Source organism: Phyllostomus hastatus, unplaced genomic scaffold (genome assembly GCF_019186645.2).
Source record: "Phyllostomus hastatus isolate PE091 unplaced genomic scaffold, TTU_PhHast_1.1 phas_contig_1162, whole genome shotgun sequence".
NCBI lineage: Eukaryota > Metazoa > Chordata > Mammalia > Chiroptera > Phyllostomidae > Phyllostomus > Phyllostomus hastatus.
This window is the reverse complement of record NW_025333537.1, coordinates 4,908,196-4,918,990: the sequence shown is the minus strand read 5'-3', so window position 1 is coordinate 4,918,990 and position 10,795 is coordinate 4,908,196. Positions and strand designations below refer to the sequence as shown.

Below are 10,795 nucleotides of genomic sequence, written 5' to 3'. Positions count from 1 at the left end.
TGGCCGCTTTCTGTTCCTTTGAACAGCAAGCGTTTGAACTTTGGCGATACCTGGGATTGGCTTTGGCCGTAAGACTTTAATTTGTAATGATGACTGGCGGTTGCAGGGATGGCCTTGCTTCTCCCTGCTGCCCCTGTCACGGGGCTCGGAAGGCTCAGCACCGCTGGCTAGAAGCGAGCGCAAGGGAAGCTGGCGGCCAGCGCTTCACGGTAACCAGGCAACCGGCGCCTTAGCAACAGAAGGGGGCGAACCCTAAAGAGGAAGTCGGAAGCAGCGGCTAAATCTCGCGAGAGGTGCTTTTGCGCGCGAACTCTAAGTGCGGGGGTCCCGGGTTGGAGCTGTGCAGATTCGGGGGAGACTTGACCACGCTGTGGATCCGGACTCGTTCGTCACCCCTCCATGGAAACCTCAGCACACAAGCCGCAGCAGCCCTCGGCGTCCAAGATCAGGAACCTGCCCTGGTAGGAGGAGGCCCACCTGCCGCGCCGGCTGTCACGGGGAAGGGGGTTGGCCGGGTGGGCAAGCAGCCGGGCCCCGGACCGGCGGCTGGAGCGGAGCCACAGAGGTTGGCCTCGACAGCCCCCCAACTCCTCAGTCTTTTTCCAGATCTTCCCTTCCACCCCGCCCCCGTTCTTTTTACCTTAGGGGAAAGCTGTCTTCACACCTGGGTGACAGCACAGGGGGCTGATCCGCCTCTTCTGACATTGCATTGGCTGCCGTGCCAAAATGTCCTCTTCGCTCTTGCCAAAATCTTCAATGCGATTATTGGTCAAATTCTAAACTAAACTAATGATGATAACACTCCCTGGTTAACTTTTATTTAAATAGCCTTCTGTTAGATTAGCAGGCACCCTATTATTAGATGTTTGATCTTTACAAAGATCCTAGGAAACAGGTATTATTATTATCCCGATTTTACAATTGGAGTAATGCAGTCAAAAGCTTTAAATAACTTGTATAATAAGATCCAGAACTAGAAAATAGGTTTGGGTTTGAACTAAAGTGGTCGGAATTCGGAGCTTGTACTTTTAACCATTTACTTCTACACCGTGTCCTAATGATGTTTTAAAGACTGATGGGATTTGGCCTGATTTCCAAAAACTCCCCAGTCGTTCCTGTGTAATAATAATTTATTTTTATTGTTGTAAAAACATGTGTCAGTTTATAGTTGTAAGCATCCTAAAACGTACAGTTCAGTGCCATTAAGCGTATTCCTTGTGCAACCATCCCACTGTATAATTCCAAAAGTTTTCATCATTCCAAATGGAAACCACATACCCACTGGCAGTCACTTCCTATTCCCCTTCTCTTAGCCCCTGACAACCACTAATTTGCTTTCTGTCTCTGAATTTGCCCTTTCTGCATATTTCACAAGAAGACAGTCAATACATGACCCTTTGTGACTGGCTTCTTTTCGCTTACTATGTGTTCAAGGTTCATCCGTGTTATAGTGGTTATCACTCCTTCTCCTGGCTGAATAATATTCTATTGTATGGATATACCACCATTTATCTGTTTCTGTATACTTGGATATGAGTTTGACTTTGAATTCACTTTGAAATAGTAGGTTCCCATTCTGGTTGAGATTATAGGCAGCCAGCCAAAAAAGTGAAATTGGAGTTTACCAACCTCAGCATTGTTGACATTTTGAGCCAGATACTTAGTTGGGGGGAGGGGTAAAGGGGCTGTCCTGTACATCGAAGGAACTTTAGCAACATCCCTGGTGCCTACACACTAGATGCCAGTAGCAAGCTCCCCCCAGCTGTGACAACTGAAAAGGTCTCCAGATATGGCCAGATGTTCCCTGGAGGAAAAAATTGCCCCTGGTTGAGAACACTGGTCTATATTCAGACGCAAAGGGTTTTGTTTCTCTTCCTCCTTTAGTTAGGATATGAAAGGATTCTTCTGCACGTAACAAAATGTTCTTGTGTTTGTATGTGGTGTAATCCATGCTAAATTGTATTTCAGGGTTGAAAAATACCGGCCACAGACACTGAATGACCTCATTTCTCATCAGGACATTTTGAGTACCAGTAAGCATCCTTGTGCCAGTTGTTGTTATTGAAGCACCTGTGTAAATCTTTTGGTGACGTTGTCTTTGCTGAGTAGTAACTTTGAAGAATCTGCTTGAGCTTTATGGAATGTTGCTATAAGAGTTGGGTCCTTCGGGTTTTTTATTCCTGCATCTGCCTCTGATTTAAACATCAAGTTGCAGTGCCTTCAGCCCAACTCCAGGGCCCACGGTGAATGAGGCAACTCTCAGAAACTGATGGTGTCTCTTTCTTCCTCACCTTCAGTTCAAAAATTTATCAGTGAAGACCGATTGCCACACCTGCTTCTCTATGGCCCTCCAGGGACAGGAAAGACATCCACCATTCTAGCCTGTGCAAAACAGCTGTACAAAGACAAAGAATTCGGCTCTATGGTCTTGGAGGTAATTAGGAGGATTATTCTCACTTGACAAAAGCCTTTAGTCTCTTTTAGTTCTGCTGGTTTTGTTTTACTTTACAATTCAGTTGTCCTGCTGGTGGTTGGGAAAGAAGCAGACATAAAATGAGATATTTCAATTCACTTCTTTCCTATAATTGACTTTGGTCTGGATTGGCATTAGCTAGGAGGCAGCTAGCTGTAGGGCTAGGTATTTTTCTTTACTGTTGCCAACTTGCACCCAACACTCAGTGGTCATACACTGAGGGGTCACTCAGTTGCTGGATGTCTCCCATGTGCCCTCCAGATGGCATCTCCACATTGCTGCAACCGGTTCTTGTCCTGGAAGGCTGAGCTTTATAGCAAGCTTTCTTGTCCTCTGGCTCCTGGTTAGGTTTGGCCAATAGGGGCTTTGGCAGGAGTCGGGGCAGGAGCGGAGAATGATGCCTGGTCCTGTCCTGGGGGCCACCATAGGCTGACAACATCTCCATCTACAGGGCACATCACATTGCCTTCTCCAGGTGGCAGTGCCACTGCTCCATGAACCCCTTAAGACTTGGGGCTGGTAATGGGCCCCAGTAGTCCCTGAGGTGTTGCAGTTATTGCATAGCCCTTGTGGTTTCCCCATACCCCACTAGCACCTTTTAAAATATTTCTTTACCTAATTCTCTTCAAAGTACTGAATTTGAGTACGCCATCCGTTTACTGCTAGGACTCGACTAATACACGTAGGTTACAAAATTCTAAGTACTGTCGATTGCAAGAAAAAAATTTATTTTTTTGTTCCAGATCTGAGAACCTTGTTGATACACATGTTCTTACCTCATGTAGTAAAAACTTGGTAACTTCTGGGTTGCTCCGTGTTGTGGTAGCTAAACTCAGCGTCATTCTGCTCGTGTAAGAGGTGCTGTTCACTGAGACCAGGCCATTTAATTCTTCCCCTAGAGCATGTCCGTGATTGTCCTCGAAAGAGGGGAGGAAAACCAGTCTTTTGCCTTTCAGGATGTAATGATCTAGTGAGTTACGAGTTTTAGATACAAATGTGATCTTGCTTTTTAAATAGTGATTGTTTCTTAGCTGTCGTTAGACTTGGAGACCTAGCTTGCTGAGCTAGATTGATAAAAAGATACATGAATTCACGAACTGTACACCAACATGTTTTTTTACTTATTCCGGCTTCTCTCTTCCTCATTTAGCTGAATGCTTCAGACGACCGAGGAATAGATATCGTTCGGGGACCAATCCTGAGTTTTGCTAGCACAAGAACAATATTTAAGTAAGAAATATTTGCATAATTTCTCTCCCTAGAGGATTTGATCAGTGAGATCATAGGGCTTTTTTTTTTTTTTAATTCTCCCCTAGGCCAGTTTGTAAAGGGGAAGAAAAATGACTTTGTCAAAAGCAGCCATGAAAAAGAGATAAAGTGCAGGGATGGTGGTAAAAAAATGTTAAAATGCAAATATTGAAACAAAATATTATCGAAGTCTATATTCACAAGGTCTTTGGGGAAGCATTAACTTCATTTTATTAGTTAACTGAGGACTGATTACATCCTAAGAGCTAGTTTGAATTGAGACAAAAATGAATTGAGATCAGCATGGATAACTAGGATAGTGGTAAAAAAAAAAAAAGATAAAGAGACAGGCGTAAGTGAAGGTGGTAGGGAAGAAACAGCACTAGAGAAAGACAATACTGTTTGGGAGAAATATGAAGGTGCCAGAAGACTGGAACAAAAATACAGAAACCAGACTTCGGTCCCCTTTAACAGCTGAAGGACCCGTGCGGGCATTTCCTCTGTTGTGACCACAGACCTCTGCTTGGGTCAGTGTTGTAGGAGAAATGGACTCTGAAACAGGGCCTGGTGGCACGGATGTGAAGCTGTAGGTTTGGGCCTGGGAGGTGAAGTGATGAAGAAACCTTAAAGTGGTACTGTTTGTGTTCCTAGGAAAGGCTTTAAACTAGTGATACTGGATGAGGCTGATGCCATGACTCAAGATGCCCAGAATGCCTTGAGGAGAGGTAAGAAGAGCTGCTAAATACAGAGTGTTAATGGTAAGAGTGAGCTGGCTGATGAGCACGCCAGGAGAACTAGGAATTTTGGACATGTGACGTGGCTGATGTTCCCTTTTCATTCATTTCTGGCTCAGAGAGATCTCTGTATACCTTTTTCCGTGTGTCCCACCTGATGACCTAGGCAAAATGTCTCCGTTTTGGGGATTTCCCCCTTCAACAGCTTCACGACAGACAGAAGCCCTGTTGGGACTCCTGGTGGTTCATTCTCTCCAGCCGGCTCCAATGTCAGGGTTGGGGATTTTGTATCATTTGATGAAGGGTATGGAAAGCCTTTCATTCCTGAACTGCAGGATACACCGCTCTGCTGTTGGTACAAAATAGCCATGAAAATTCCAGAAATCTAGTCGTACTCAGAAAGTACATAATTTGGCAGGAGAATATTCGTGGTTTGTCTGTCTTAAGGGGCCTGGGCCAATTAATTTCTTTGAAAGGACATTCATAATCTCATCAAGATTCTGAGGTCATCAGCTGAAAGAAAAGGATGATCTTTAGGAATTTGGGGGAAAAGGAGTGGCTTGTGGCTCATGTTAAAGATCAGGAGGAAGAGGACAGAGTATCCTCCGGTCCCAGCTTTGGCAGTCTTCCTTTAGCATCTTGTTCTGCAGAGCACCTGTCAGTCGGGGCAGACCCCTGTGCAGAAACACTGGGTACCTGCCGAAGCAAACTGGCATCGTAAGCATCTCTGAATTCAGGTTGTTGTTCTCTTTCCTGCTCGAAGGCTTTGAGACAAGGTCCCCTGGAAAGTCTGCAAAAAGCCACACCTCTCCCCACCTGGTAGAAGGTGGAGCATGCTGCCAAATACATTTTATCAAAAGGACAGAAATAGCCCTGGCTGATGTGGCTCAGTGGACTGAGTGCTGGCCTGCAAACCAAAGGGTTGGCAGTTCGATTCCCAGTCAGGGCACATACCAGGGTTGTGGGCCAGGTCCTCAGTAGGGGGCATGCATGGGAGGCAAGCACACATTGATGTTTCTCTGCCTTTCTTTCTCCCTCCCTTCCCCTCTCTACATAAATAAAATCTTTAAAAAATAAGGACAGGAATACCGTATTTCATATTTCAATGGAATGCGATGGCAAGAACACAGGAATCATGGTGAATCTTAAAGAAGTGTTTCATAAAATCCCATGCAGGTGACATGTTGGTGGGCTTTTGGAAAGAGAGTGGTTGATCCCCAGTCCTGATCACCCCAGTGACACCCTCTCTAGTTAGAGTAGCATCCCCACTTGTTTGCATTCTTAAATTTTTGTTACATTCTTGTTCCCTATACCATTCACATGGCCATAGAAAAGTTCAGGATTTCTTGGTCCTTGGGTGAATCGGAATGGAGATGAGGTGGTTTTCTTTTCTCTTGCCAGTGATTGAGAAATTTACTGAAAACACCAGATTTTGCCTCATCTGTAACTATCTGTCAAAGATCATCCCCGCCTTGCAGTCTCGCTGCACAAGGTTCCGATTCGGTCCCCTGACTCCTGAACTCATGGTCCCACGCCTGGAACATGTTGTAGAAGAAGAGAAGTGAGTATATTGAAAAGCAGGAAAGGTGGGGGTCTTGGGAACTAAGTGTGGTGTTAAGTAGGGCTCTGGGATGACTTTACATTTAAAGGTGCTGTTTGTAAATGACTGAGTAGGGTGCCTAGCGCCAGAGTTTGTTAGCTGTTGTCATTTTCTCTGGTATGTCATGGACATTCTTCGTAAAAGTCATTTGGTTCTTCCATCCTCCTCCCCTGGAAGCTGTCCCAGTTTCCTCCTCCTCTTTTGTCATTGGAAACTGCATGCTGCCAAGTCCCTTCTGCTAAGATGCCTGTAGCCTTTTTTTTTTTTTTTTTTTTTGACTGGAAGGGAAGGTACCGAGATATTACAATATTACATTCTACATAATCAGATACCGAGCAAGTAACTAACCTGAACTGCTGCTTATTTGAAAGGTGGTGCTTCGACTCTGTGCTCACCCATCTCACCAGTGCTCTTTCCTCTCCAGAAAATGTAACTCAAAGCCATTTGCTCCACAGAGCAATGCGTGGTCCTAAATAAGGGTCTTTCTAGACTTTGGGTGGGCTGTGACTACTAATGTGAAGCCATCATCCCAGAATTCCAGAGCAAATTCTAGATCCTGCAGATCAGGAGAGTACTGTTAACTCCATCCTTCTTTTTTGTTGTTGTTTTTTGTTTTCCCAAACCTTAATCATTCCAGGCCATCTTGTTCCCTTGGTGAATGCTTGGGCTCTCATGGGCCTCTCAATCCCTTCTGCCTGTTCCCTTTCAGAATAGATATAAGTGAAGATGGGATGAAAGCACTCGTGACTCTTTCCAGTGGAGATATGCGACGGGCTCTGAACATTCTGCAGGTACGATGCTAATCTCAAGTCATTGCTTCAGAATCGTTCTTCAAGAAATGTATAAAGAGCAGTACAGCCAATCTGTAAATCTCGTAATCTAGAACTGGTAAGACCTTCATCTCAACATGTGTCAAACACCCCCCCCCTTTGTGTTTTGATTAATTGAAAGAATAATTTGTTGCAGAGCAGGGAGAGAGAGGGAAGGATTCTGTAGCTGTAACATAGCCAACAGACAGCAGCATCCTCTGATGAGGCCAACTCGTCCCAGTGTAAATAGACAGGGTTTGAGCTCCTCTGTACCTTTGTAATGCTGCTGTCTGCCAGCATTGCCACCTCAGCAGTGTCCTCCTGACCTGCCTGCAACTCGGCAGCTGCTGTGACTGCCTCTGTGGTTCTCTCCGTCTGCACAGAGCACCAATATGGCCTTTGGGAAAGTGACAGAGGAGACTGTCTACACCTGCACAGGGCACCCACTCAAGTCAGACATCGCCAACATCCTGGACTGGATGTTGAATCAAGACTTCACCACAGCCTACAGAAGTATCCTTTCTCGTGTCCTGCCAGCAGTGCTTTAAGTGCCCAAGGCCTGAACTCAACCCCAGGAGCTACAGCTAGCACCTACACCCTACTGGCAAAACAGTTGGCTGTGTGTGACTTTGGTCAGCTTGCTATAGGAGTAAGGTAGCTATGGGTAGAGTGGATACTTGTCTTTAATGCCCCCGAGTTCTTCCTGAAGGGTTCTGACCTAGGGACAACTTGAGGTCACTTTACTCATAGATGGAAGAGACGCAGTCTTTTCCCTTTAGTCCCTGTAACTCATTTTGCTTTGAAATTATTAAGCGAGGTGTAGTGATACAAAGCCTTCTGGGAAATGCATTTCATCCTCTTTCTCTACTAGAGATACAGCTCTTTCAGAAAGCTCTTACTGAAGATGAAGACGAGAATTGGGGTTCTACCTGTGCAGTTCGAGACCCTAATTCTAAAGTCACTCACCTGGGTTAGGATTCACAATTCTCTGCAGTGTTTGTTCTGGAACTTGTTCCCTCTGCCTTAACCTCTCCTCTGCAGATATCATGGCGTTGAAAACTCTGAAGGGGTTGGCATTACATGATATCCTGACAGAGATACACTTGTTTGTGCACAGAGGTAACCTATGTTATTCCCTAGCTGAGAAGCTGCGGGGAAGGTGGCATGCTTTGTGGCTAAGGGTGGTTAGAGAGGGAACTTGAGGTTTCATTTTTGAAGCAAAGAAACAGGAATGAAGTATAAACCTAACTCATTTTTAGTTTTATCTTATTTAAAACTTCATTCCAAGAACACTCTGAACCCCTAGAACTGCTGGAGAGAGGGTGGAAAGTAAGTCCTGAAGGTTAATTCCTTCAAGAGTCTATATTTTACAGCAACAAGTAGTATGTTTTGATTCACATTCTAGAAGAGTATTTTCCCTAGAAGAGGGGGAGAAGATCTATCTCCATGTAAACAAAAGCAGTCTTCACTAAACCATCTAAGTTCCACACTAGGTCGTTACCTTCTATACCGAGACTTGGCTCTCAAGTCCTGGCAGCACGTAGGAACCACCCCCAGACCACTTCAGCTGGCTTTTTCAGGGAGAACCAGGCATCAGTATTTTTCAGGTTTTCTGGGTGATCTGTTGTGCGGCATTTTGGAGCTCTTTCCTCCACAACAGTCAGCTGCACAGACAAGTTGGGTCTGTGAATGTTGGTCCTGCTGGTGCCTTCGTAGGCCCCTGGCTGGTGTGTTAACTTCTGCCCAAGAACGCGGTTGGCTCAAACCCAGTTCTGCACTTTGATTGTGAAAGCTGAGCATAAAATGACTTTTAGAAATCAATGGTTTTAAAAATCGGGACAACTTTTACATTAATTCTTATGGCACCCAGTTGCTAAAAGAACAGTGTTGAAGACTTCCATGTTCTTATGATCATTTTGGAATCTGGTTTAGGACTTTTTTTTCCTTTGCGGGGGGGCCTGCCTACACTATGAAGACTCAAAATTTAGTGGATAAAAAACCAAAAACCTATCCGATTTTTACTTCCTTAGAGGTGTGGTGGTATCTAGTGACCTGAGGCTGCAAAGTGTTGTCCATCTGATTTTTAAACTCACACTTGCCCTGTAGGGAGTGACAGACCTCATTCATTTGTTTTTCCCCCAGTTGACTTTCCATCTTCAGTTCGAATACATTTATTGACCAAAATGGCAGAAATTGAGTGAGTATTTTTATTTCCAAATTTTAATTCTTTTCTTCCTTTTTTCCCTGTTGTGGTTTTGTTTCTATCTGGTTGGTTTCTAATTTTTTGTTAGTAGTAGTACAATCTAGTTTTTGGCGGGATTAAAAATGAAACTTGGGGAAAGGCGTGAGATGCTTAAGGAACATGAATAAACACAAGGACAGGTATAATTCAAATTACGTATTTCAGATAAAGACTTCAATGGCTTGGTCCACACTGGTTCTGGAAATGCTCTTGTTATCTGGGAGGCATGCTTCAGTTCAGACCGCCAGGTCTCTTGGGGACAGTCAGCTACCAGCCGTGAAGGCATTCTGGCATACTACAGTATATTAGAGGAAAAAGTAAATTCAACTTTCTACTTTGCCTGGTTCAGTAAACAGTTACTGGCCCCCAGTGAAGCTGGTGGCTGTCATTTAAGTAGGCAAAAGCATTGGGTTCAAAATAAGACTGTCAAAATAGGCCAACTTGAATTTGTCCTCATTGGCTTTCAGATGCACAAATTAGGTGACTTCTTATATTATGAATATTGTGATTTTGCTTTTGATGGCTTAATCACTTAAAAAGTTGCAAGGTGAAACAGCAGAATCCTGCTTTATGACTATACCACAGAACCAGATAAATTAACCAACCTTCCCAGTGAACTAAGAGGAAGTAAATCTTAATTATAACTCCTCAAGTGCACTTTGTAGGAGGGGAAATAATCCTTAAATCATGCAAATTATGTATATTTATACAGAGCTAGAAAAATCTGCTAACAATTTTTGAGACTTACAAATTTGATTGAAATTGATAAGGAAAATTTAAGTGTTTAGGGCAGAGAAGAAAATGTTAGGGGACAGATACAAGATTGATGTCCAGGATAAATTTTTATTAGCTCCTATCCTTCAGATTTTCAGTCTTTGATCTCCTTTGTTCTCTTATCAAAGGGTTGCTGCCTGATATTCTGTATTCTTACCTTTGATTTCTTTTAGGTACAGACTTTCTGTTGGCACCAATGAGAAGATTCAGCTGAGTTCTCTCATTGCAGCTTTTCAAGTTACCAGAGACCTGATTGTCACAGAGGCCTAGATGCTGATGCAGGACCATTTGCTACAGTTCTGAGGCCCAGCAGTGACTAGAGGACAGGGGACTTGGTTATGGGATGAACTGCCGTGTGGGGTCAGATGTACATAAAGTACCTTGTTTGTGGCCATCTGGAGCAGAGATGTACAAAAATTTTAACGTACCAGCTGTCTTATTGCACTGCCCACTTGTGTTTTATGAGGAGGAAAAAAAGCAAACACCTTTATTTCAACCTGCAGTTTTTCCCGTTAGTTGCTTGGATGACAGGAAGTTTGCCTACCTCATTTTATTTCGGATGCTAAAGCTTTCAAGTCTATATGGTCTACTTCTTCCAACTCAAGATAAACAGAACACCTCCAAAATCAAGTATAATCTGTGACCTTGTCCACGGATCTCCTTTTAGGGTAGATGTTAACAGATTTCTGGCCAGAACTATTATACTCATAAAATAAACTCAATTCTCATACTTTGAAAACTGGTCTTTATTTCTCCTCTTGAAGTAGAGGAGTTACTAGCAGGTTCCTAATTGTGAGTGGACAGTCAACTTCCAAATTATGCCATTAGGGGCCAGAGGTTGTACAGCACTCGTGTGTATTTAATGCAGAGAGGGCATGTGAGATGAAGCCTGCACCTGCCGGAGGGATTAGGACC

At 44.0% G+C, this 10,795-nt stretch overlaps 1 protein-coding gene across 1 annotated transcript; it reads left to right on the top strand.

Moving 5' to 3' along the window:
- The first annotated feature begins 302 nt into the window (after positions 1-302).
- RFC5 (replication factor C subunit 5) lies at positions 303-10,619 on the top strand. The gene is made up of 11 exons (XM_045845544.1): positions 303-461; positions 1,969-2,033; positions 2,298-2,434; positions 3,624-3,703; positions 4,373-4,446; positions 5,857-6,016; positions 6,765-6,846; positions 7,248-7,377; positions 7,906-7,983; positions 9,007-9,061; positions 10,054-10,619. The coding sequence occupies exons 1-11, from the start codon at positions 400-402 to the stop codon at positions 10,148-10,150; spliced, it is 1,020 nt and encodes a 339-aa protein (XP_045701500.1). The 5' UTR covers positions 303-399; the 3' UTR covers positions 10,151-10,619.
- The last annotated feature ends 176 nt before the right edge of the window (positions 10,620-10,795 follow it).